This window comes from Bos javanicus, chromosome 7 (assembly GCF_032452875.1).
Source record: "Bos javanicus breed banteng chromosome 7, ARS-OSU_banteng_1.0, whole genome shotgun sequence".
Lineage (NCBI taxonomy): Eukaryota > Metazoa > Chordata > Mammalia > Artiodactyla > Bovidae > Bos > Bos javanicus.
Window position 1 is genome coordinate 71,919,306 of NC_083874.1, and position 27,903 is coordinate 71,947,208.

Consider the following 27,903-nt stretch of genomic DNA (forward strand, 5'->3'; position numbering starts at 1 on the left):
ATTACTTAAATTTCCAAATAAATCACATTTGCAGGTTCAAAGTCTTCTCTGAGACGAGTGGTGCAATTTGCCTTTTCCCTACCCCCAGATTTTCATCATCAGATGGAGAAACGGCTACCTCACAGGGTAGTCATGAGGACAAATGAAAATGGGCACAAAAATGCCAGCACACATAAGACGTCTATAAGTGATGGCCTTATTTTCATTATTACAATGAAATTTTTCTGGAAGTAGCACCTTCCTTTTCTTATATAGATTTTTAAGGAAGTGGTTGTAGGTTCATATTATCATTTGGGAGAACATTTAAAAAACATGCATGCCCAGACCCTGTGAATTATAATTTGGTGATGATAAAGGGGAAGGATACATGTATATGTGAAAATGTTTCTCCCTGTAATGGCTATGATACATCTGAAACACCTTCAGTGCATTTAAGGCAAATCTCTAAGTTGTGATCCCACCTCTCCTGCAGTAGTCCTGGTATATGGTCCTTGCAATAAAAGGTTTCTGTGGTTAAATAATTAGAAATGTTACATACTAGAACCTTCCCTGACCCCTCCTCCTTGGGGGTTATTAAAATATCTGAGAAGGCCTGCAATACACACTATTTGAAAACTTGGAACCTATTGTTGTCTGATCTTACTTGACAGGGCAATACATATTTTTTCTTGCAACTCTCATGGACATCTTTGTTCAACATATTTGAGACATATTATACATAGGGTTAGAAGAGAATTCTATCCATATTCAGAAATCTTTTTGCATTTTGCATTAAAGACATAAGGGAGAAGCAAGATAGCAAAGAGCAGCTAAAATTCCTACTCCCCTGGGATCTGGCTAGGTCTGCTTTTATCCTTCCTGCCACTTGTTACTTAAAAGTGGAAAGGAATATTGAAAATGATACATGTGTGCTTTCAAGTAAGCAACTCTGGGTAAAAGGTGAGTGAGAGGCAAAGGACCAGGGAAACGAGCTACTACACATTTTAAGAGCTGAGACTGGACAAACTTGGCTTTGGATTGTGGTTCCAATACTTCCCAGCTTGATGACCTCGGACAAGTTACTTCACTTCTCTGTGCCTCATTTGCCTTATGTGTAAAAGGACTTTAAAAAGGTACATTAAAGCAGAAATATAGACACAGGCATAGAGAACAAATGCATAAATACCAAGGGGGAAGGGGGCGTGGGATTCACTATGTATAAAATAGATGACTGATGAGAACCGACTGTATAGCACAGGGAACTCTACTCAATGCACTGGGCTGACCTGAGTGGGAAGGAAATTCAAAAGGGAGGGGATATATGTATACATATAGCTGACTCACTTTACTGTACAGGAGATATTAACACAACATTGTAAAGCAATTATACTCCAATAGAGATTAATTTAAGAATGCATTATTAGTAGTACTATTATCACTGTTCTTAAAGAAATGGAAAAGCACACTTCAGCAAAGTGAGAGGGAGAGTCAGTTATTGAAATAGAATAGAGAATTCTGAAAACTTTCAAGATCAAACAAATCTTATACCCTTTACAAATGAATTTTATTTTTTTGTAAATCATTACATCAAGTATCCTAAGAGAAGTCAGGGTTAGAGTTTGAGAGATGTGATTAAATTGAGTTGGTTGGTAGCAGTGGAGCGTGAATGACCCTTTCATCCAGCTCTTCATTCTGGTCAAATCCCAAACCATCAGACTAATTAATACATAAGAAACAGCTTGGGGCTGCTGCCAACAACAAACAAAAGAAGTAAGTGGGTGAAGCAGCGACACCAGATAACTACCCAAGAGTAAAAGGACTCAGATTTGTGGGGAGGCTGTTGGGGTGGGCAGCCTGAAGGGAGATTTGTAAATGTACACAAGTTTTACTGCTCTGCTCCCAGGATTTAATTGAAAATTTGAATTTTTCACACTCAGTTTCAGTCAACACATATTGCCTATGAACGCCACTTCTATTTACTGCCAACTACTTATTGGTCTCTTATTACATGCCTAGCTTCATGCTAATTCATGTACCTATCATTTTATAACTGAGCAGGACTTTATGGGGCCATACTGGGGTCAACCCTTACCCCATACCCTCTGCTTTAGTTCCTTTCTGAAGTACCTAGATAATAGTTTCTGATGTACATTTCCTGAGTTGTTGACATGAAAGCCCTCACCAAATGGAAGATGTGAATTGCTTAATGACCATGAGGACATAGCCCCGAGGTCTACAGCACATAGCCCAGGCAACTGTGGACACTGTGACAACTGCCCTATTATCTTACCACCAATCAGAGAATTGTGCATGAGCTGATCACATACCCCGTCCCCCTTTCCTTACTTAGGCTTTAAAAATGCCATTTTGCTCTTTAAAAAACTAAAAATAGAACTATCACATGACCCAGCGATCCTATTACTGGGGACATACCCAAAGAAATGGAATATATACAATGGAATATTACTCAGCCATAAAGAGGAACAAAACTGGGTCATTTGCAGAGATGTGGATGCACCCAGAGACTGTCATACAGAGTGAAGTAAGAGAAAAACAAATACCATGTATTAATACATCTATGTGGAATCTAGAAAAAACGGTATAGATGATCTTATTTGCAAAGCAGGCACAGAGAGCAAATGTATGGAAACCAAGCAGGGAAGGGGTGGGTGGGATGAATTGGGGGATTGGGATTGACAAACACACATTGATACTATGTATAAAATAGATAACTAACCAGAACCTATTGTATAGCACAGGGAACTTTACTCAGTGGTCTGCTGCTGCTGCTGCTGCTAAGTCGCGTCAGTCGTGTCTGACTCTGTGCGACCCCATAGACTACAGCCCACCAGGCTCCCCTGTCCCTGGGATTCTCCAGGCAAGAACACTGGAGTGGGTTGCCATTTCCTTCTCCAATGCATGAAAGTGAAAAGTGAAAGTGAAGTCGCTCAGTCGTGTCCAACTCTTAGTGACCCCATGGACTGCAGCCTACCAGGCTCCTCCGTCCATGGGATTTGCCAGGCAAGAGTACTGGAGTGGGGTGCCATTTCTTTCTCTGACTCAGTGGTCTATTGTGACCTAAATGAAAAGGAAATCCAAAGAAGAGGAGATATATGTATATGTATAACTGATTCACTTTGTGGTACAGTAGAGACTAACACAACATTGTAAAGCAACTATACATCAATAAAAATTAACTAAAAAAAAAATGTTATCTGGAAACCCATCAGGGAATTTGGGCCTTCTGAGCACTAGCTGTCGTGGACTACTTGTACGAAGCCTTAGAATAAATGCTGTGTTTTCCTTCACTATGACCCAGCGTCAGTAGATTGACTCTACAGCACATGGGCAAGCAGAATCAAGTTTGGTTCAGTGACAATTCAGTCCTCAGAAGCATGCTATAGAGAGGATACTATTTTTGTGTCCATTTTCCAGATGAGGGAATAAAGGGTGAGACAGTTAATAAACGGTAGGTTTGGGCTTTGAGTTCAGCTCTGCCAGACTCTAGACCCTGGGTTCTTAACCACAAAACGATCATGATTTCTCCATGATGTCCATGGTATCATACACATAAACATTAAATTAAATTAAATTAAAATGTTGATGATCATTCCCTGTTCTTAAAGAGATTTCAGTACTGTCATGAAGGTAAGACATACAAAATGAAAAAATGATTCATGATACCTTGCTGCTTTTATGCTGGTATCAAAGGAACACTAGAAAAAATTCATAGAGGGAGAAATGGCTGGAGCTGATCTGGACAGAATGAGTGGGGATTGGATAAGCACAGAAAAGTGGGCTTGTCTCAAAAGTAACTGAGCAGATACTAGACTCCTTGGTTTAGAGCAAAGAGCAGTTTCTTCAACTAAACACACGGGTCCCCTTTTAAGGGCTCTGAGGGTTTCAGCAAGTTATTTACTTTCCCAAGCCTCAGTTTCCCCATCTGTGAGAAGGGGATGATATTTATCTTAGAGAGTTACTGGAAAGACTGTGTGACTGCAGCGTTGAAATTAAAAGACACTTGCTCCTTGGAAGAAAAGCTATGACAAACCTAGACAGAGTACTAAAATACAGAGACATCACTTTGCCAACCAAAGTCCATATAGTCAAAGCTATGGTTTTTCCAGTAGTCATGTATGGATGTCAGAGTTGGACCATAAAGAAGGCTGAGCGCCAAAGGGTTGATACTGTCAAACCATGGTGCTGAAGAAGACTCTTGAGAGTCCTGTGGATAGCAAGGAGATGAAACCAGTCAATCCTAAAGGAAATCAACCCTGAATATTCATTGTAAGGACTGATGCTGAAGCTCCAATACTTTGGCCACCTGAAGTGAAGCACTGACTCATTGGAAAAGACTTTGATGCTGGGAAAGATTGAGGGCAGGAGGAGAAGGGGCTGAGAGAGGATGAGATAGTGGGATGGCATCACCAACTCAATGGACACGAATTTGAGCAAACTCTGAAGGATACGAATCCTGGTGTGGACCCTGGCGTGCTGTAGACCATGGGGTCAGAAAGAATCGGGCATGAATCAGTGACTGAAAACAACAACAACAAAATGCTTGGGAAAGGAGCATCTACTACCTTCTCCTCTACCCACCAGATTGAATCCAATTTCCAAGTAGAGTTGGCTGACATCTTCCCCTGGCCCTCCAGTTAAAGACCTTATCTTAGAAAGAGCCCTACCTGCTGTGAGAAGCCCTTCACAACCCGCCTCTGTTTGAGGTTGGTCTCTCCATCCAAGTTGGCAGTTTCCAGATGGCAGACCCCACTGGGGTCCGAGGAGAAGAGGAGGAGTATATCGGCTGGGATGATCTCGTTGCACTGCATCTGGATGAAGTCCCCCACATGTACATCCTTCCAGCACTTCTGCACGTAGCTCTGCTCTTTCCTGGGGTGGGAGAAAGACAGGGGTCAGAGCGTATGTTAAGGTTCTCAGAACATAAATGAATGAATGGAAAAAGTCCCCCTCCCTGTACCTAATATCCCCCAATCAACTTGTCACAAGACTGCTCCATATTATATGTGCCCCAAATGACCACTAGCATCATCTCTAGAAAAGCTAAGCATAATCTATAGTATCCCACTAGTAAAGATCTCTCCTGATGACCGTGTGGAGTTTTGACTGACTGCTGGCTCTTGACTGGTTGCTGTGCTCAGCCCTTGCATCCTGGCAGGAGAAAAAATTTAAAGGAGAAGGTGACCATATATTCATATTAACATCATATTCTTTATAAACTTCACTTCCCAGAATACCCAGTTATCACTGAGGAAAGCAGGGCCATAAAAGACTGGAGAATAGGACATATGGCTTCTGGTTTTAGGTGGAGAGTGGCATTGGAAAGGTGAGAATATAGCCCACTGTCTAGGAAGATCTGAAGGGTGCTGAAACAGGAAACAGGGAATTAGGGAGACGGCACCAGGAACATTGACAGGATGGGCCCCACACTGATCACAGAGTCAGAGGGCTAAAGAAGTCTGAGAAATGATGCACTTGCTCTCCCCATCCAGTTTATCAGAGCTTACACAATGATCGGGGCAGCAACAACTGTGAATCTAGCATTTCTACCATGCCAAGCACTGGTATAAATTAATACTTCATTTGCTTACATAATAATCTACTGAAGAAGATATTATTATACCCATTTCACAAAGAGGGGATGGAGGGTTTAGAAGAAATTTCCCAAAGTTTTACAAAAACAGAGCTGGACCCTGAGTCTGGGTCCACCTTGACCCCAAACCCAGTTTTCACTGCTGCACAGGTATCCTACCTCCTCGAAGACATTCCCCTCTTTCTTCTCCAGTGAAATGGCAGCATCAGCTATTATACCCCCAGCAAAAAGACTCGTTATTCCCCAAGGCAATACATTTCATTTCCAAGAGCCCTCATTTTTACAAATTCTTCCTTCTGATTAACCAAATATTGAACTCATTCTGTTCTCCCAGGCAATCTGATTTATTCCATCTCCTACCATTTAAGAAATATTTTGAAGTATTCATCAGGCATGCTCTGAAGCCTTTTGGATTTGCCAAGTCAAATTGAACTTTATAAGTGCTTTCAATTATTATGGGTGGCATAGTTTCCAGATCTGTCTAGAAGTGAGGGCTCTTTTAAGACTGCTTGGAAATCTCTTTACATGTAAGATTTGGGACCAAACCTATATTCCAGATGTGGTTCTTTTGAATTAGGCCCAGCTGGCTTTCAGGTGAACACCTCTGAGCCCAGCCAGGCCTGGAAAGGCAGCTCTCCTTTGCTGTTTTTCTCCATGGATGCTGAGCCCCTCTGGGCATGCTGTTGGTTCTGTTTCTGTAGAAATAGGAGCTGCCCTGAGCAAGACAGGACCACTCTTCTGCATACAGAGAGACGTGACTGGAATGTAACTTTTCTCCTCAGACTGAAGATAAAGGTTTGAGCTTTCTCCTTTCTTTGGGGCACTCTAGAAAACCCTGAGCAAGCCCTCCTAAGACTGGATTTTCCTTGTCATAAAAGACCCATGTGAAGGATTCCCCCCACTTTCCTAAAATAGATGTATATCCTTTGGAAGCCTTTTGGAAGGCCATCCAAGAGAAGATCTGATCGGAGTCTATAAAATAATCAGGAATTGCAATTAGGGAGCAGTCTTAAAACTCTCAAGACCCATAGAATTCTTCAGAAGTGCCCACAGCGCAGCAGCCACTGGTTAAACTAATCGGTGGGCAATATCGTCCCAATGGAGACCACTTCTGAGCATTTTGAGGGCAGTGCATCTGTAGCATTTCAGTAATTCTTTTAATGGAAAAAGTAGGGTTCTAAGCCCTTTTCGTTCCCTCAGCTTGTTTTATGCTCTCCTGCTTCTCTATGTTATTTTTAAATTTTTTTACCATGAAGAATAGAGATAGTTTTCCCAGATTTGTTTCTCACTGCCATTTCAGAGAAACACTTATATCCTGATTCAGGAAAACTTTCTTTAGAGCAGCCTTGGGAACACCTGTTAAATGTCCAAATATAAGGCTACTTAAAGAAATTGGAATCGCAGATACTTTCCATGGGAAAAGGATCTTATGTGGTGAAGGAGGGAGGCTTTCTCTATTGTTTTTTCCCCCTTTGTGAGAGGGCACTTAAAAAAAAAAAAAGATTCTTGAATAGTACAGCAAAACTGTTCCAAAGGATTGTCATTCAACTTATCTATATTCTTCTCCACTTCCCGCCTTTGACTTCTGTCCTTTGGGAATGGCCCAGTCCCAAAGGTGACCTCAGCACTCTGCTTGGTACTTGAGATGGGGTTTCATGAGAACAGCACTGACTCTGAGCAATATTCTAACTGCCAATACTTTCAGAGAATGATGGTTCAAGAAGTTTGCAAAAGCTAGTTGGGAGTGCCGTATACATAGACATACCAAAGGCAGGCCAACACACCTCCACCCATCAATATTGAATCTCATTCTTCTTCCTTCTCATAAAGGACTCCACTGTTTATTACTGGAGGAGGAAATGGAAACCCACTCCAGTGTTCTTGCCTGGAAAACCCCATGTACAGAGAAGCCTGTACAGAGAGCTACAGTCCATAGGGTCGCAGAGAGTTGGACACAACTGAGCACGCACGCATTACTTATTATGAGTTGTGAATAATTAAGAGAATGGAAGGTAGAAGTCATGCAGATGAATTATGAAACATAAATATCTATATCTATATAGATAATTATGAGGAGTCACTTCTGTGAGTTAGGCTGGAGTGTTGTCTTGTCAATTCCCATGGTGATGATAGGTATCGCAAGATCAATGGAACCACACAAGAAGCTACACATCAGGCTGGTCTCTAACTTCATTCCATCATTCCTTGGATCCCAGGGAGGTCCTGTCCAGTACTGCTGTCCTGGTAACAATCACCTGTCTTTCCTTTAGATGCAATCTTCTCTTCCTTAAGATGACATGCAGTGCTGAAGAACACTCTTAGTCCCTGTTGTAGGCTTACCCTCCCCCAAACAGAGATTGCCCACCTCCAGGTCATGCTGCTCAAACAGAGGCTCATACACCTGCAAGCATATATCCTGTCATGTGTCCAGGAGCACAGAAGCTATGGAAGCAACAGATTCAGGAGAGGGTGTTTAAAATTTTTTTTTTGGGGGGGACATAATTTAGTAATTTAGCTGGTATAGAATTTGAATTACATTTGTATTGATTGACCCAAACAAAGTAATGTTACAGAAATGGAGTTAGATTTTATAGGAATTTGGGATGAGAAAAAGTGACATTGGAGACATTTCCTTCTTGCACAGGGTTATCCTGTGCTGATTTTCTGATCCCCTGGGGACCCACTCTGTCTCCTCAACTGTTAGAAATATAACTGTGGAAAAGGCAACGGTGCACAGCCCTGGGATCCAGCCCCAGGAGGTGCTGAGTGGCTGAACCCCACTGAGGCAGAAAAGTGGTGTGCTTCTGCACTAAGGGATGCCCAGATGTGGCCAGCAGCTGGCTGGGAGCCACCTGCGGGAGTCATTCCCTGGTTAATCCAGCCCATTTGGAACAGATGCCCCGGGTGGACACGTCCACACGCTCCTGATGGTTTCCCACATGCTCAGTGAGTCCACACCTGGGAACTGATTGCTATTTTAGTTTCGTGGCATGTTCACTGCTGCTTAAAAATAAGACAAATCAACATGGCTGGGGACAAAGACTCCATCTGGCAGATTCTGCCTCGGGGAGAAATTAAGTGATGCAGTGCTAAATGGCTTTCTGAGAGGAGCTAGGGCTTATTAAGAGGTAAATAAACAGCATGAGAGATTTGTAAACAACTAGATCCTGTGGGGAAGCAGGTGAAAAGTGGGGAATGGAGGAGGAAAGGGTGTTTAAGGTCCCATTTCTCAAGTACTATGTGGGTTTGGGGTTCCCCAGGTGGCACTAGTGGTAAAGAACCCACCTGCCAATGCAGGAGATATAAGAGACGTGGGTTCGATCCCTGAGTCAGGAAGATCCCCTGGAGGAGGGCATGACAACCCACTCCAGTATTCATGCCTGGAGAATCTCATGGACAGAAGAGCCTGCTGGGGTCGCAAAGAGTTGGACATGACCGACGCAACTTAGCATGCACACACATGAAGGTTTTATGTTTTAAGGAACTAGAGTAGAGGGGATTTATCAGGAAGCTTAGTTGTCTGTAGGATTTCCAGCCGGTATAGGATGAGCTGACCTGGACTGTCCTTCAAGAAGCTGGCATGTCACGCCCCAAAGGGTCTGTGTCATTACCCCAGGGTGAAAGGGGAAGCCAGTGAGAGTGAGTGCAGTATAGGGACTAAGAGTGGGCTTGAATCTCAACTTTACCACTACTACCTGAGTGACCTTGGGGAAGTAACTTAATCTTTCAGAGACTACCTTCAGCTGAAGGTAATACTTGTATTTGCCTCAGAGGGTTTTTAAAAGGATTGGTGACATGACCCATGTAAGGGACTGAGAGCTCGGTTCTGCACTGAATAAGGACTCACTAAATACAAGCTGCTTTTATGCTGCTGATGACAAGGATTGTCAATGTTAGGGGGAGGGCTAACCACCACTGCTGCCCCAGCATTTTCTTCTTCATGTTACTGGGATGCCCACTTTATGTCTGTAATTACATTTCATGAGTTGGGTTCAGACACATAATGTCCAAACACACTTAAAGAAACTTTAAAAATCCAAACATTTTCCCCAAGCCCCAAAACAAGGGCCAAATTCAGCCTATGGAAGACTAAGGACTCTGAATGCTGGTTACTGGGCAAATTCTCAGAAATATATATCCTTAAAATCAGGGCTTCCCACCAAGTTTTTGAGGATGTTGAAAAACTATGAATAGTTCTAAAGTTTATATAAAGAGCCAAAAAAGGCCAACTAGCTTTAAGACTTACTATAAAGCTACAGTAATCAAGACAGTGCAGTGTTGATTAAGAACAGAATAATAGATCAATAGAACAGAATAGATAGCCCAGAAATAGATTCATATAATTATAGTCAACTGACCTTTGACAAAGGAGCAAAGGCATACAACTGAGCAAAGATAATCTTTTCAACAAATGGTGCTGGAACAAGTGGACATTCAAATGACAAAAAAGAAAAGAATAGAATCCAGACACAGATCTTATACTCTTCACAAAAATCAACTCAAAATGGATCACAGGCCTAAATATAAGGTGCAGAACTATAAAACTTTAAGACAACATAGCAGAAAACCTAGATGACCTTTGGTATGACAATGACTTTTCAGGTAAACACCATAGGCACTATTCATGAAAGAAGTAATTGATAAGTGGGATTTTATTAAAATCAAAAATTTCTATGAAAAATGATGGTAAGAGAATGAGAACACAAGCCACTATCTGGGACAAAATATGTGTTTTGCAAAAGACACATCTGATAAAGGGTTGTTATCTGAAACATACAAGAACTGTTAAGCGTTAGTCACTCAGTTGTGTCTGACTCTTTGCGACCCCCATGGACTGTAGCCCACCAGGCTCCTCTGTCCATGGGATTCTCTAGGCAAGAATACTGGAGTGGGTAACCATTCCCTTCTCCAGGGATCAAACCCGGGTCTCCTGCATTGCAGGTGGATTCTTTACCATCTGAGCCACCAGGAAAGCTCTTAAAACTCAACAATAAGAACAAAAAACCCCATTAAAAAATGGACAAGAGACCTAAACAGACACCTCAACAAAGAAGATATACAGATGTCAAATAAGCAGGCAAAGAGCTCCCCATCATATGTCATCAGAAAAATGCAAGTTAAAATGAGATATCATACATCCCTACTTAAATACACAAATCCCGAACACTAACAACACAGCATTTTCTTCTTCATGCTACTGGGATGCCCACTTTATGTCTGTGATTACATTTCATGAATTCGGTTCAGACACATAATGTGCAAACACATTTAAAGAAACTTTAAAAATCCAAACATTTTCCCCAAGCCCCAAAAGAAGAGTTTTTTTGTTTTTGTTTTTAAATAAAAACAGGAGAGGAAGCTGAGCAACAGGCACTCTCATACATTGTTTGTAGGAATGGTACAGGCATTTTGAATGGTACAATGGAACAGCCACTCTGAAAGACAATTTGTTGGTTTCCTAAAAGACTAAGGCCTATGGCACTTAACCTATATTACCATTTAACTGCCTACTTTTATTGTATTATTACTGCTATCTCTGTTTCATAGATGAGGAAACTTAGGCCCAGAAAGGTTATCCAACTTGTGTAAGGTCACACAGGTACATCTACCAGGACACAGGAATGACAGCTGTGGGGGCTTTCCAGCTCCACGTGGTCTCCTGGTTCTGCTGGAGAGTGAATACAGAGCAGATGAAGCCTCAGCATCTGGTGACATAAATGAAACTAAGAACAGGGGTTGAGAACAGGAGCCTCAGCTTTTGGAATTGTGAGCTCCATCATGGCGAGCCAGAGGCTATAAATCGTCATCCGCTCAGAAAAAAATCATGCCTGTTGACAGGAGTCCAGAGGTCTGGGGACACCGGGATTATTGTTTTATGATTCTTCTACCCATTGAGTTTAGGGGAGAACCTAATGCATTCAAACCTGACATGATAAGCTGAATTGGCCCAAATAGTGTATGGCCTGCTGTGAGTGCAGGGTGAGGCTGTGGGAGTGGGGTGAGCCCTTGCAAAAGCAATGCTTCAGAGAGGAGAGAGGGCGTCTATTTGGCTGGTGCCAAATGCAGAGCAAAGAGCCTCAGGGTGGATGCAGCGGTCTGCTGGTCTGTCAACTCCAGCCAGTGGCACGTTTAATAGTCATGCCTCCAGTGACACTATGTTTCTCTGTTATGTGCATTTTTCAGATTCTTCCCCAGACCTATTTTGCTTTGTTATTAGAGCTTGGATTCAAGCTTTATGATAAAGAGTTTGTCTTCCCTGCAGTTCAAATCCCCAGCCAATGGTCTATCTTTCTTACTCCCCTGGGCTTCTCTGGTGGCTCAGCTGGTAGAGAATCTGCCTGAAATGTGAGAGACCTGGGTTTTATCCCTGGGTTGGGAACATCCCCTGGAGAAGGGAACAGCTACCTACTCCAGTATTCTGGCCTGGATAATTCTATACAGTCCATGGGGTAGCAATGAGTTGGACACGACTGACTGACTGTCACTTCACTTGGATCAAGCTTATGGTGACTCCTGGCTATCAAGCTTATAGAACTATCCTTAGTAATATCTTAGCCAACATTTGCTGATAGCTACTGAATGCCAGCCACTATACTAAGCATTTTACACGCATTACTTCATACAACACTTACAGCAAACCCAGGAAAGTAGCTTTCGGGTGAAGAATTTATGAGTGTATTTTGATGTTCGGATGGCCCTGGTAAAGGCTCAGTTCTACCCTGTCCATCATTCCATCACCTTTGGGTTTACCAGAGGGATGGTATATGGAGGAAAATAATAATAGCATGGGGATCAAATAGCTATTAATATTAAGAGCCACACAAATATGATATTCTAATGTAGAATACCATGTGTTAGAAGTTGGGTTGGGATAATTGGCCTGGGCTCTAGGACAGATGAAGCCACCTAAATCCCTTGTATTATCTAAATCTCAGCCTGCGTGTACTCAGGAGTGCTATGGAAAGGGTTTGGGAAATGGAAACCCAATGGAAAATGTGATTCAGTGAATGCCTGTGACCTATGCCAATAAAACAGGCAATTCCTCAGTTGTATAGGTGGAGAATGTAGCAAGGAAAATGAAGGTTCAGGTTGGACCTGGCTTTGAAAAAATTAGAGTTGAAGTGACTGGGAAAAAAAATAATAATGTAGTGCTAATTATAGTGCAGGCATTGAGTTAACAGTTTATAAGGATTATTTCATTCAATCCACATGACCCTGGGAGACAGGTGCTAATACTGGTCCCATGTTACAGAAAATGAAATGGAGGCTGCAAGGATCAAGTAACTACAAATGTCCAAGCATTTAGGAAGTGGCAGTTCTGAAACAAGCCCAGGTGTGACACCGAAGTCCTTGACTCCAAGTGTCCAGTAAGACGTCACATTTTAAACATCTTGTGGAGGCCACTTCATGCGCCCTCCTCTGGAACTGCACCATCTGGTTGTTTTTATAGCTCTGCTACTTTCAAGCTCTCTCACATGTCATCTTTTCACAAAATGTACCGTAGAGGGACTATGATCACTGGAGATGAGACAAATGGGGCCACGACTGACTAAGTGGCTTCGTTTAGGTCATGGAGTTAATAGTGACAGACCCAGGATCAGGATCTCTGGTTTCCTCAACTCTCTGGGTTTCCAGGGGCCTCCAGCATGGAAGGAAACTGACATACAAATAAAGCCAGGTTGCAGGCCAGGCATCTGCCTTCTCCAGCAGAGCTTGCCATGGCTGGGAGCCTTCATGACCATGCTGTCAGAAGACTGGCCACAATCCTGTAGCACTGGGAATTCTTTTTATGTTACAGCAGCCAACTGACAGAAAAGACATAAAAGACATAAAACTGACAGAAAAGAGCATCTCCAAGTTTTGGTAAAAAGTCAGAATTTAAAAGTTTTCAGGGAATTCTTTGGCAGTCCAGTGGTTAGGACTCAGAGCTTTCACTATTCTGGGCCCAGGTTTGATCTCTGGTCAGGGAATTAAGATTCCGAAAGCTGCGCAGCATGGCCAGTTCAGCTCAGTTGCTCAGTCGTGTCTGACTCTTTGCGACCCCATGAACTGCAGCATGCCAGGCTTCCCTGTCCATCACCAACTCATGGAGCTTGCTTGAATGTGGCCAATAAAATGAAATGAAACTTTCTAATTGGAACCATTTCTCACCTAAGCTCCTGACATCTCTTGATCCTGGTCTTTTAGTATCAGAATAAGTCACATGTACAACCTTCGGGTGACATGTCAAGCTGTGAGTTGACGTGTTTTCTCTGCCTGTTTGAAAGTTGCTCATCCTTCAGTGACCTCCTGAAATGTCACCTCTTCAGGGAAGGCTTCCCTTGGCTGGTTCTGATATTTTCGGCAGGCAGATGTGTCACTGCAGCCCATGCATGACTGTGACCCGCCATCCACAGGCAGGGGACACTGTAGTTGTTTACCAGTTCCTCATGATCTATGGACCGAGAGCCCTTCGAGGCTCAAAGGGTCTTCATGTTCACGCACATGCGCTTGGTCCCTACTTGAGACCTGCTGAACAGATGTGTAAGTGTGTGCTTGGCTGCGGAAACACTGAAAGGCTTTTACTGCATTACAATATGGTGACAGAAACCTTCACGGATTTTTTTGCTTCTCACTTCTGCTTCCTTATTGCCTGTTTTCTGAATACCAATAAAAATGTATTAAGCTCAATGGAAAATTACAAATCTCTTGCTGGGTATGGTTTCTAGATTCATTAAATTGAGCCCTGGGAGAAACTAAGCTAATACAATTCTGAAGCTAATCTCTCCTTGAAGTCATTCCGTAAATCTGATTAATGGGTCACCTTAAGACCACAAGCACAGTGGCTATATTAAAAGAAAATGCTCTAACAGGATTGTAATTCTGTTAACAAGGATTCTGCTGTTTGCAAAAAGATTTTCTCACAGTATAAATAAGTCTAGGCTGGATGATGCATGGGATTAGGGGGAGCAACATTCTAAAGGTCCTAGTATTCAACTACACAAAAATGAAGACATTTGACATCGGTTTCTCAAATGTGTGGAGACAAAATGGATAGAACTAGTGCTTGAGATATAAACTTTTATAGGGCTTCTCAGAAAAAAAAACATGTCCTCTCAGATCTTGTATTCTTTGCCTGAAATTCTGTCATATACCATCGATGGTAGAAGTGAATGCTCCTCACCATCAGTTGTTTATCTAACATTTTCTGGCTCGCTATTCTGGGGTCTTTCATAGAATTCATCCACTTCAGGGTTGGAAGAACTTTAGAGATTTATATTACAGAATGTTCCAAAGTGTGTCTGTTCCTGTTAATATGTGGGAAATAATTCACAAGGACTTGAAGTTCAGAAATATTTTAAGGTGACGGTATTGAGGACATGGAGGCAGCCTCTCCAACATCTGCTCCTCCTTCTCCTGGAAATAACTCGTGTTTTCATTAGGATTTGTCACCTTCCCTGGGAAGCCCATATGCTTTCAGGGAGGTGAACCTTCTTCCTGGGCTCTGTGACTCAGGTGTAACCTAATTAGAATAATCTCAGCTCCTGCTCACAAGGATTGGTTAAGGGATGGGCATGTGACCCACTGGGGTTCTAGGAGGTACTAAGAGGTAAAGAAGATCTGGGGAGTAAACTTCCTGAACCTTCTGAGAATGCCTCCAAAAGTCCTTTTGTTTCTCCCTTTGTGGGTTATTTTATGTAGATGTGAGGGCTGGAGCTGCTGCAGTCATTTCAGTATCATGAGGGAAATCTGCTGCTGCTGCTGCTGCTGCTGCTGCTAAGTCGCTTTAGTTGTGTCTGACTCTGTGCGACCCCATAGACGGCAGCCCACCTGGCTCCCCCGTCCCTGGGATTCTCCAGGCAAGAACCTGGAGTGGGCTGCCATTTCCTTTTCCTATGCATGAAAGTGAAAAGTGAAAGTGAAGTCGCTCAGTCGTGTCTGACCCTCAGCGACCCCAGGGACTGCAGCCCACCAGGCTCCTCTGTCCATGGGATTTTCCAGGCAAGAGTACTGGAGTGGGGTGCCATTGCCTTCTCCATGAGAGAAATCTGCTTGAGGGTAAAGATGGCATAGAGGGGGACCCAGTGAAAAGGACAGCTAAGTGCTGCAGCTAGTACACCACCGACTGACTGACTGAACTATGCCTGATCACCTGCCCACCTCAGGACATCTGTAGTGACTTAAACAAAATCTCTTCATTGTTTGAAATTGTTTGAGTTGAGGTTTCCACTTCTTGCGGTAAAGAGTATCTCAACTGACACAACAGTTCAATAAAGTCGGATAGTTCCTTACTGAAGGTTCTCCCAGAATCCTTATTATGAACGTTCATTTGTTTGACTCAAGAGATTTATAAAGTAATTACTATTTTCCAGATTTAATTGGCTGTGGGTTCTGTTCTTTCGAAGTTCATCCCACAGGACAAGATCTAGTCTGACTTCCGGGTTTTACAAAAGTAGAAGCTGAGACCCAAAGATTTCAAGGACTTTTCTAAGCTACCACTAGTAGTTAGAGACAGCTCTGGGCCTAGAGTACAGGCCTTCTGACACCAAGGCCTGCGTTCTTGCTTCAAGTTCATACCACCTCTCTACAGAGATGTTCCCTCCCTGAAGATAAATCTCAAAAGGAGAATCTAATTATTCTTTTGCAGCGATTCCAACTTCCTATGATATTATAAAGTGGAAGTTACAAATTAGGGGGCTCAAAGGCAAAGTAAGAATTTTAGGTCAAATAAAATAGGTCTGAAGTGTTTAAAAATGTGTCAGTTGTCAACACTTACAAATCAGGTCATTTCAGGACTTGCCTGGAGGCATAGTGGATAAGAATCTACCTGCCAGTGCAGGGGACACAGGTTCAGTCCCTGGTCAGGGAAGATCCCACATGCCAAGAAGCAGCTAAGTCTGTCAGCCACAGCTACTGAAGCTTGTGTGCTCTAGGGCTCACAAGCCACAAATACTGAGCCTGTGCGCCACAGCTACTGAAGTCCACATGCTCTAGGGCCCAGAGCCAGTACTACTGAGCCTGTGGGCTGCAACTCCTGAAGGCTGTGCCCCTAGAACCTGTGCGTTGCAACAGGAGAAGCCACCACAATGAGAAGCCCATACATCAAAATGAAGAGTAGTCCCTGCTTCGCACAACTAGAGAAAGCCTATGTAAAGCAACAAAGACTTAGCACAAAGCGACAAAGTCACAGGACAGCCCCCATTCCAAAAAAAAAAAAAAAAAAAATCAGGCTATTTCAAATAAAACTATTAATTTCTGCTGCCAAGTCGCTTCAGTCGTGTCTGACTCTGTGCGACCCCAGAGACGGTAGCCCACCAGGCTCCCCCATCCCTGGGATTCTCCAGGCAAGAACACTGGAGTGGGTTGCCATTTCCTTCTCCAATGCATGAAAGTGAAAAGTGACAGTGAAGTCGCTCAATCGTGTCTGACTCTTAGCGACCCCAGGGACTGCAGCCTACCACCAAGCTCCTCTGTCCATGGGATTTTCCAGGCAAGAGTACTGGAGTGGGGTGCCATTAATTTCTAGCTCCCCTAATAAAATTCAGACACTCTGGCAACATTAGGCCTGTTTTCCCACGTGGTAACCAGCCAGAGCTCAGTGGCCAGTTCTGTCCCCTAAGATGAATGCATGCCCCTGTCTCTCAGTTTGCCGCAGTTCCCGCCACTCCCTATTGCATCCTGGCATTGATGTCAAGTGTCAGTTGCCATCAATCAGTACGTCAATAATACTGCTTTCCTTTTTATATCCAGTCTATTTAATTCAATCACTTGCCTGGTTCTTACAGTCAATTACTTCATAATACTGGAAAAATTAAAATTTCTCAAATTGAGATACTATAAAATCTTTCCAAGATTTTACAAGTTTGGGACAACACCGAGTTAATCAAAGATGAACAGGTTTGTTGTAATCTTTTCTTAATCTTTCATGAACCATGGGTCTAGGAGGGCCAGTGTACATGTCTCTGTTCATGAATTTTTTTTTTTTCCCCAGAGACCATCTCTTGTCACTATCATTCCACTGAACACACTTTGGGAAACACTACCACAAAACCCCCTTATGTAAACAATAAGAACCTACTATATAACAGAGGTAACTATATTCAACATCTTGTAATAACCTATAAATGGAAAAGAATCTGAAAAAGAATATATAGATATGTATAATTGAATCATTTTGCTGTATACTTGAAACTAACACACTGTAAATTAACTACAGTTCAGTTGAAAAAAATCAGATAAGGCAATGGCACCCTACTCCAGTACTCTTGCCTGGCAAATCCCATGGATGGAGGAGCCTGGTAGGCTGCAGTCCATGGGGTTGCTAAGAGTTGGAGACGACTGAGCGACTTCACTTTCACTTTTCACTTTCATGCATAGGAAAAGGAAATGGCAGCCCACTCCAGGGTTCTTGCCTGGAGAATCCCAGGGACGGGGGAGCCTGGTGGGCTGCCGTCTATGGGGTCACACAGAGTCGGACACGACTGAAGCGACTTAGCAGCAGTAGCAGCAGTTGAAAACAGTATTTGTAAGTCCTCCCCAGTACATATAGCATGATATAAGCATTCCCAAAGTAATTTTTAAGTCCTGACAACTATGATAATCAAGTATTGAAATAAATTGAACTTAGATTCTGGTTTTCAAATACTCTCTGGGTTAAATGATGATTCACCAAAATAACTAAGAATGATCAAACCCATTATTATTACTAAACATTGATGTATAACAATTTTGAGAAGATATCTCTGAAATTATATTATTAAGAAAAAAAATAAAATGATATTATAGGTTTAAAAAAACAAAAGAAAAACCTTTATGTCCCTCTCTCCCAGTGGCCTGGGAATAAATGTCTTTTTCTCTGGATTGTTATCACCAATTTATCATTTATTGCTGTTCTTCTGGAAGTTATTTTGAGAGCAGAATGACAACATCCTGGCCTGTGTCAGGCCAGCACCCAGCACAGGTCAGTCTGACTGACCCTGAAATTACCCCAGAACAGGCCCATTTTTATGGGATGCTCTGAACAGAGCAGGGAGAGCAGGACCAAGCTGACTGAGGTCCACACGTGTCCCTGCTTCACAGGAACCAGCTTCACAGGGCATCTTCTATGGGAAAAACAGTAAAGGAAACAAAGGAGAAAGACAGAAAAAAAAAAAAAGCACAAAACCAAAGATAATGGGGCGGGGGTGGGGGGTGAATGGTGACAAGACAAGGCTTTCTTTAAAAAACAGTCTCTTTGGGAAAAGTGACACACTCCAACAACTACTTTTTCTCTCCTAATAATGTCCTTATCCAAAGCTGAGGAATGATTCAGTCTTAACTCTAGGTATGCAGTGTGCTAACCACATTCAACAGTTAGATCTAGCCGGGGAGGAGGGGTGAGAACATCAAGGCTTCAGGTTAATATTTTTAGGTATGCAATTGTGGCCCTGTGGGCACAGGGACCAGAAGCTCATCTTTCACTGAGGGGAGGGTATGGAGGTTCTCTTAGGGGTGCCCGAGGGCCCGCTGAGTCCCTTGCATTACATGATCTCCTGAGAAGCTTCCCCAGGCTACAACTTTCTGAGTGGAGTCTGGCTGTTAAACGGTCTCATCAGCCAGCTCTAAGTCGATAAGTTACATGTTTTTCCCCAGGGAAGAGGGCTTCTTAGAAAGCAGCAGCCCCTGAACAGTGGCAAGGCACACCCTGGAGCAAGCTCCTTTCACCCCAAGAAGGACCAGAGTGACAGTACCAACTTCTGCTAAACTGGGATCCATGGAATGAGAGGGAACAAGTCAGAGTGACGGTGCTTCTCAAGAGAGATGGACTTTTTTCTTACTTGGCAGGAAGTCAAGCCCTCACCTGCTGCAATTGACTGACTCATCTAAGGCGTCTCATTGCCAGACCAGAAAGCACCCTTTGTCACTGAAATCTCACTGCAAGCCCAGACTCCATTCCCTTGGTTCTTTCTAGGCTATAGGAATTGTCATAAAGTTGAGATACGTGATAACTCGACCATCTTCCCTTACTGACTGGGAGCATGTTCTTTTCCCAACAACCCACTCTGGTTATTGACTCAGTGGAGTATTTCTAAAACAACAGCATATATAAAATTGTGTTTTATAGCATGGCAAGACAAGTGGTGAGCCGTTTTTGTCTGGGTTGGGACATTGGAGAGAGAGTCTTGAGGAAGCTAATATGAGTTTTACATTCTAAAAATAAGGCCACGATGGCTTGTATACTGACTATCATACAACAGGAGCAGTGCTAAGTACTTTCCAAGGATTATTACACTCAACTCTCACGACCACCTCAGGAAGTGTTCCAATTTTACAGATGACAAAATGAGTCTCAGAGAGGTGAGGTCCCTTGCCTAAGGTCACACAGAATTAATGACTGATGGAGACAGAGTTCAGTGTGGGCAGTGTGTCTGGGGCTGATTCTCTAATACAGTGCCCACCACTCCCCTGAAAAACAGTGATGCCGCTTTTCTCTGAGGGTCTCTAAACATGCTCCAACATGCTTATGGCCACACTCAACCAAAATGAATGTGAATTTATGCAAAATTCTTAAACATCTAACACATTTACACAGCAAAGGAAATGTCACATAAATAAAGATCTCCTAGTTTTAATAAATGATGGACTCAAATCTCAATTTCTTTTGTTTTCTGCTTTATATATATATGTATATTTATATATATATTTATATATAATATATACGGTATATATATAATAGTATCCCTAAGCAAAACATAGCTTTCATTATTTTTAAAAATTTGTGTCCATTTAAAATTTGCCTATAAAACACTACTACTGGTGTGTGTGTATATATATATATTTATATATTCCCCATTGTGGAGAATCAAACATCTTCACTACAATAAAATAATGCTATCTCCCTACCCCATCCTTTCATAAACAGCTGCTGCAGTGGCAGCAGCCACAGAAAGATCAGAGCTGGGGTCAAGACTTCCCCGGGTGTTCGGCTTTACCTGCTATAGACGAGGCACTCTCGGCTATTGATCACTTTATCAGATTTGTACCTCCGGAGGTCTTCCCAAGCATCCTTGATGGCAGTGACTGCCAGGATGATACAGATTGGTATCACGCTCACCTCTGGCTGGAATGCATTGACCATGGGGATAAAATTCAGAACCACGATGCCCACAAAATAGAAGTTGGCAAACCGGTGCAGCTGCTCAAAGATGTTCTTGGGTATAAAGGACAACACAGTGTACTTGCTGGTCTTGATTTGATTCCCACGATAATGTCTGTTGGGGTTCTCTTTGTGGGCCCATCTTTCAAAGGGCAGGTTGGAAACCACCACTCGTTTCTTGTCTTCTTTCCTTTTCCGCCTTTTCTTGCCTTCCTTTCTCATCTCTGCTCAATCCTGTCTCTAATTCTTATAGCAGGACACTCGAGTTTCCCATAAAAGAAGTTCTTTTCTGATCATTTCCATTGTTCAGCTGCCAGCAAGTGATGACATCTTTGATTTGCCTTCTTGGCTGAAAATTTCTCTCTGTTTTCAAAAGGAAAACTAAAAATAAAAAGCCGGTATATAAACACTAAGGGACAAGGATGTCAAGGAAAGAGCTTGCAGAGAACAGGTGTGTATCCACTGGTCACTTCCTTCTACTTGTTGAGACTCCACCTGTTGGAATGCAGACGTCATTTACAGGTAGCTTCCTTTTCCACCCCAGGCAACCCAGAACAGGTGTGCCAACTCTGGGTCCTAAAACCTACCCGGTTAAGTTCTAAAGGCAAGGATTTACAGCCAAGAGCCACAGATGCTCTAAAAATGGTATATATTTTCTGGTTTGGAGACATTGCCCACGAGTCTTCAAAGAGCTGTTCCTGAAGTTGGTCTCCTGAGATGAGTCAGTCAATTTCAGAGTTTAATTCTTAAAGGAAAAAAAAAAAAAAAAAACTATCTATCTCTCTGTCTACTATTTGGCTGTGCCAGGTCTTAGTTGGGGCACTTGAGATCTTCATATAACATGTGGGACTTTCAAATGTGGCATGCAAGATCTTCAGTTGCAGAATGTGGGATTTACTTCCCTGACCAGGGATTGAACCTGGGTCCTTTGCATTGGGAGCGTGGCGTCTTAGCCTCTGGCCCACAGTGGAAATTCCTAGAGTTTAAGTCTTGAGCTTTCTATCCTCCTCTTAATAATGTAACATCCTAGGTTTAATAATATGGCGTTTAGAAAGAAAGTGAAATTGCTCAGTCGTGTCTGACTCTTTGCGACCCCATGGACTGTGGCCTACCAGGCTCCTCAGTCCGTTGGATTTTCCAGGCAAGAATACTGGAGTGGGTTGCCATTTCCTTCTCCAGGGGATCTTCCTGACTCGGGGATCAAACCCAGGTCTCCCTCATTGTAGGCAGACGCTTTACCATCTGAACTACCAGGGAAGCCCTAATATGGTGTTCACATGAGTTAAATTAAGGTTTCTAAACCTCAGCACTAGTGACATTTTGGACAGGATCATAATCTTTGTTGTGGGAGGTTTTCCTGTATATTGTAAAATGTTTAGCATCATCCTTGGTTTTACCCACCAGATTCCAGTAGGACCTTCCTTCCCAATATGGCAACCAAAAATGTCTCTAAAACAGTTCAGAAGTTCCTTTCATGGGAAAATTGCCCTGGTTGAGTATCATTGAATTAAGTGAATTGAAAAAAAAAAAGCGAGAAGAGAGACCAACTTTTTGAGGATGCTAATAAGTTTACACAATCCACAGAGAAAACAGAGGAATACTTGCTCTTACCGTTCGTATATCTGGATGTTGGAGCAGTTAATCTGTCTATCAAAGCGGTATCTCCTAAAGTCCTCCATGCCATCTTTGACCATGATGATGAACAGGACAATGGCCAATGGTAACATGGTGATTTCCCTGTGGAAGACTTCCAAGGTGGGAATCCAGTTCAGAATCACCAGGAACAGGAAATAGAGGTTAGCCCATCTGGAGGGGGCAAGAAAGGTGTGAGTGAAAACTATGGAGAAGAAAAATATAGTTGACACACTATTTCTTCCCCACTATTGCTGCTAAGTCACTTCAGTCATGTCCAAATCTGTGCAACCCCATAGATGGCAGCCCACCAGGCTCCCCCATCCCTGGGATTCTCCAGCTAAGAATCCTGGAGTGGGTTGCCATTTCCTTCTCCAATGCATGAAAGTGAAAAGTGAAAGTGAAGTCGCTCAGTCGTATCTGACTCTTAGCGACCCCATGGACTGCAGCCCACCAGGCTCCTCTGTCCATGGGATTTTCCAGGCAAGAGTACTGGAGTGGGGTTGCCATTGCCTTCTCCTCCCTACTACTAGCTCTTACTAACTAATATGACATTCTCTTTCAGTGTCACCTTGAACGTCATGGTAAGGGCTTTGAAGTCAAATCCATCTAAAATGAAGATAGTACTACGTACTTTAAAGGTTTTCTATACTTATTACATGGGATGGTATTTACTATGTATGCAATAGAGGGTTCCAGAGTATAGTAGTTGCTCGATAAATGGTAGGTGCTAATAATTACAAAATTTAGGATAATGTCTGGATGCATACTTTGCTTTATAATTAAAATATAATTTTGCCTATATTATCTCAAAACAATGACTTGCAAGTTTGAAGCTTTCCAAGGTACATCTTGCTCCTTCTTGCCACATTGCCTTCACACATAAGGGTCTGCCTGAAAGAACATTCTTCTGGCTCCCTTTTCTGACTTCTCTCTGCCTCTTTCCACCTGGTTAATGCATTCTTTTCTTTCAGGTTAGACTTCCACTGTCCCTTCCTCCTGGAAGTCTTTCTTGACTTTCCTAACTAGGCCTGATTTCTCTTGTGTTCATTCTAACAACAACACATACCTCTCCTTGGAAGTACCTATGTGAATTACAGCTTACACCAATTTATATAACTTCTGGGCTTCCCAGGCGGCGCTAGTGGTAAAGAACCTGACTGCCAATACAGGAGACACAAGAGACATAGGTTCAATCCCTGGGTTGGGAAGATCCACCAGGGTAGGAAATGGCAACTCACTCCAGTACTCTTGCCTGGAGAATCCCATGGACAGAGGAGCCTGGTGGGCTACAGTCCACAGGGTCACAAAGAGACATGACTGAAGTGACTTAGCAAGCATATAATTCCTAAAATTAACATCTGGTTTCCTTCATTAGCCAACATAGTCAGGACAATGCGTCTTTCTTTTTTTTCTCCCTCATCTATCTCTAATACACAACACAAGACCTAACACCGAGTAGAATCTGATAAATATTGAATGAGCAAATGAACGAATGACAAAGCTTCCCAAGGTACATGCATTTGGATACTAAGGGAAAGGTAGCCCAGAAAGCAGCATTTCTGAATTCATCCAAGTGGCAAACGCATGGTTAAAGCACACAGCGTTCAGCCAGGCGGTCGTGTACCTGTGAAACTGCTCTAGGAGATTCCGGGGCAGGAAGGTGAAGAGGGTGTACTTGGTTGTGCAGATTCTGTTGCTGGGGTATCGCCTGGAAAACTTGGCCCAGTCCTGGTGGAACGCGTGATTGTTGGGGAACACGACCCGCTGCTGCGCCGGATTGTAGTTCCGCGTCTCCTTCTCTGCGAGCAGCGGCGTGGCTTCCAACGGAGACTGGGGGCAGCCGTCTCTGACTCGCCTCTGCCACCGGTGCCAAGACGAGTCCACTGAGAGGGCCATGTCTCGTAGCAAGCTCCGATCTGAAAAAGGACACAGGAGGTTCCCGTGGTCAGGAGAAATATGTATTGTGTCAGCTTAAGACATGGCTATGGTTAAGAGAAACAGGTGGGATATTGGCCCATCCATGTGTCCATCCAAAACCATCCATGGTAGGCTGTGGAACAGAAGGTGAGAAAAATAGGTTTAATCCCTATAATCCTTATATGATAGAGTGAGAGACATTAAGCTAACAATCACATAAATAGTGACTTCCCTGGTAGTCCAGTGGTTAAGAATCCACCTGTCAATGCAGGGGACACAGGTTCGATCCCTTGTCCAGGAAGATTCCACATGCTGGGGAACAACTAAGCCTATGCCCCACAACTACTCAGCCTGCACTCCGCAGCAAGGAAAGCCACTGCAGTGATAAGCCTGCACACCACAACTAGAGGAGGAACCCCTGCTTGCTACAACTAGAGAAAGCCTGCGAGCAGTAACAAAGACCCATCACAGCCAAATAGAAAAATATAATTTTTAAAAATCACATAAATAAAAGTACTATAAAAGCATTGAAGCTGGTGGGTGGTATGGGGAGTAAGTATACTCACTGGGGCAAAAGCATAGCCATGAGGGCTATGGCCCCAGGGATCAGAATTCTAGCTGTGATTCATCCCTGACTCCAAACTGTCCCTTCATCTCTCTGGTGTTCAGTTTTCTCACCAGAATATGAGGAGATCTAGTCTTGCCTGGAAAATCCCATGGGTGGAGGAGCCTGGTAGGCTGCAGTCCGTGGGGTCGCTAAGAGTCGGACAAGACTGAGCGACTTCACTTTCACTTTTCACTTTCATGCATTGGAGAAGGAAATGGCAACCCACTCCAGTGTTCTTGCCTGGAGAATCCCATGGACAGAGGAGCCTGGTGGGCTGTAATCCATGGGGTTGTTAAGAGTCGGACACGACTGAAGCAACTTAGCAGCAGCAGCAGTCTTACTCAACTTTTTTCACAAGCTTTTTGTGAGGAACAAATTGGACAGTATGTGAAGTAAGTGGAGATGTATCTTAAGGGGAAAGATATTTATTCTTCAGGTTTTCTCTCTCTCTAAAGTTTCTGATACTGATGATATTTCAGAGAACCTCATCTGTGGTCAGAACCTCACATGAGAGTAATTGGTGAAACAAAGGAGAAAGTTTATTTCTAGGAAATTTGGGCCTGAGGTGAGCGGACTTCACTAAATGTGCTTCTATGAACACACAGGGTTTTTCTGATTTGGTTGTCAGGGGCGGGGGTTTCTTTCTCTCCTTTCCATTTGGTGGTTTCTAAAATTGAGTGCTTAGTCTGAGATGGAGGAAGCAGGCTGATTTTTCTAGGGTATTCCAGGTTCTGAGCTCTTCTAACAACTTATTGACTAGAGACATATTAATACATCTTTTTTACCTAAACATTATTGACCAGAGACTTTTCAATATTCACTTACATAACAAATCACTAGCCATAGGTGTTAATTTCTGCAAAAATCCCCCAGTCAATAACATGTTAATAGAACCTATAATAAAGCTTCCAAGGTTCCTTTTGGTCATATTTTGCTTAGAGATCCAGAAGAATCTATTCAAATACATAATTTATAAGGTTAGAAGTTGTACAGAGTTTTCTTCTCACCTAGTAGGCTTGCAGAATGATTTTCTTTTGAATAAATGGATGAGTGAATGTCAGGTATTATTAATCTTACAGTGACCAACTCCATCTGTCATTGAAAGTGGGATTCACTAAAGGAGAAAAAGTTCCATTTCTCGTTTAAATGGTAATATTTTATCTTCCTGATGCTCCTATGATCTGACCCTTATCCTAATTCTCCTCATGACTTTAATCAATCCAAATGATTTCCAATTCATAGACCCCAAGGCTGCAAGAAGCTCTTCGGAGACTTAAGTGAGCCCTTGTATCAAGCATGAAAAAGTAAATGCAATTACTGATGCCCATCATGATGTGACCAAAAGCAATATTTTGACAGCTGGTAAGACTGAAATAATAATATATATCTTTTTCCTCATTATTAAAATAAATGTCCTTTTCATAGATTCTTTTTTATAAAATATTATGATTGTAAAAGAAAAGGAAATGAAAAGATCATTCATGAATAGAATAGAAAATGCAAATGAGAAATCTTGCCTTGGCTAATGCCATACATATGAGACATCTCTCAGTTTTATGTGATAAGATCTTCATAAAGGAAGATTGGATTGATATGGGAGATGCAGGTATTTTAGGTAAGGTAATTTAGAAAGTCCATTTATCATATCACATTCCTTTTTTTCTTTATTAACAATGTTAACTAAGCTTCCATAAAAATAAAACAGATATAAAATGGATGTCAAATTAGTAGATGAAAGCTTGATGAGGAGCTGAATATCCACATAGCTTCAAAGTCTCTTTCCTTCAAATTATTAATTACAATGGTTTTAAAAAAGAGAAGCACTTTGTAGTGGAGAAATGTGGCAGACACCAGCTTCTCCAAGAGATCAAAGCAAACATCACCTATTTGGGGATAATTTGATATCTTAAGCCCCTTGACACAATATACTGAGAAGGACATCGCTTCTGTGGAAAACACAGGGAAACAATGAAAAATCTCAAACTGAGGGCTAGTCTACAAAATAACTGGCTTAGGTTTTTCAAATGTCAAAGGTCAAAGAAAAGCAGAGGAACAGTTTCTGATTAAAGAAGGTTAAAATGTAATGTGAGATCCTGGATTGGCTCCTGGACAGGGGGAGATCAAAGAGGTATAAAAGACATTACTGGACAATGGGGAAAATTTAAACATGAAGTGCGGATTAGAAACAGGATTTTAATAATGTTAACTCTCCTGATGATGATAAATATATGGCACTTATATAAGAAATTGTTCTTGTTTGTAGGAAATCCATCCTAAAGTAGTTATGGGTAAAGGGGCAAGACATTTCAATGATTCAGAAAACAATACGCTTAACTACTATATTTAAAATGGATAACCAACAAGGACCTACTGTACAGCACAGGAAACTCTTCTCAGTGTTATGTGGCAGCCTGGATGGGAGTAGGGTTTGGGAGAGAATGGATACATGCACACGTATAGCTGAGTCCCTTTGCCGTTCACTTGAAACTGTCACAACATTGTTAATCAGCTATACCCTAACACAAAATAAAAAGTTTAAGTTGGTGGGGGGTGGGGGGGAACATCCTTTGGGGAAGAGTCCTCAGACTGTCTTCTCTGACTACCAACTGCAGTGGCCCCAGAGGTCAGCTTCTAAGCTCTCCAGGCTGCTGGCACAGGTGAGAGTCACAGGGAGGAAATGTAAACAGGCCCGGAGGTGCTGGATGGCTGGAGGGATGAGAGTCCTGTCTCCACCCGCCCAGGTCAATCAGAGGAAGCGGGTGGGAGGTTAACTGTTAATCAGTTATACTCCATACAAAATAAAGTTTTGTGTTTTTTTTTAAAGAAATAAAATATGTTTGTGTGTGTGTGTATCTATGTGTATATGTATATAGACACTATTAGCTAGGTAGAAGGTTGTAAGAGGGTGTTCCAGGTAGAACTGGTTCTAGAAACAAAATTCACAGGACTCTCCCATAGAGGTAGCAAAAGGAGAGCGTGTAGAGATGACAAGGGCCAGGTGGCCTATTAAGGCTATTTATGATGCTGAGGGGAAGAAGC

The 27,903-nt window shown here is 42.6% G+C and overlaps 1 protein-coding gene and 1 long non-coding RNA gene across 3 annotated transcripts in view; one reads left to right on the forward strand and one right to left on the reverse strand.

Annotated features, from left to right (window-relative positions):
- ATP10B (ATPase phospholipid transporting 10B (putative)) overlaps nt 1-27,903 on the reverse strand; it is a 312,921-nt gene that overhangs the window by 113,080 nt on the left and 171,938 nt on the right. The window contains exons 2-4 of one of the 2 annotated variants that reach the window (XM_061424249.1): nt 23,965-24,256; nt 22,317-22,511; nt 4,665-4,869 (exon numbers count right to left, since the gene is read on the reverse strand). In XM_061424249.1, the coding sequence (XP_061280233.1) occupies nt 4,665-4,869; nt 22,317-22,511; nt 23,965-24,256 (692 nt within the window). Of the gene's footprint in view, nt 1-4,664; nt 4,870-20,541; nt 21,198-22,316; nt 22,512-23,964; nt 24,257-27,903 lie in introns of those variants that run through there. The other variant, XM_061424250.1, reaches the window with a different exon arrangement.
- LOC133251601 (uncharacterized) lies at nt 24,170-26,286 on the forward strand. Its single transcript, XR_009737703.1, has 2 exons — nt 24,170-24,404; nt 26,107-26,286. It is a non-coding gene; the product is annotated as an uncharacterized LOC133251601 (long non-coding RNA).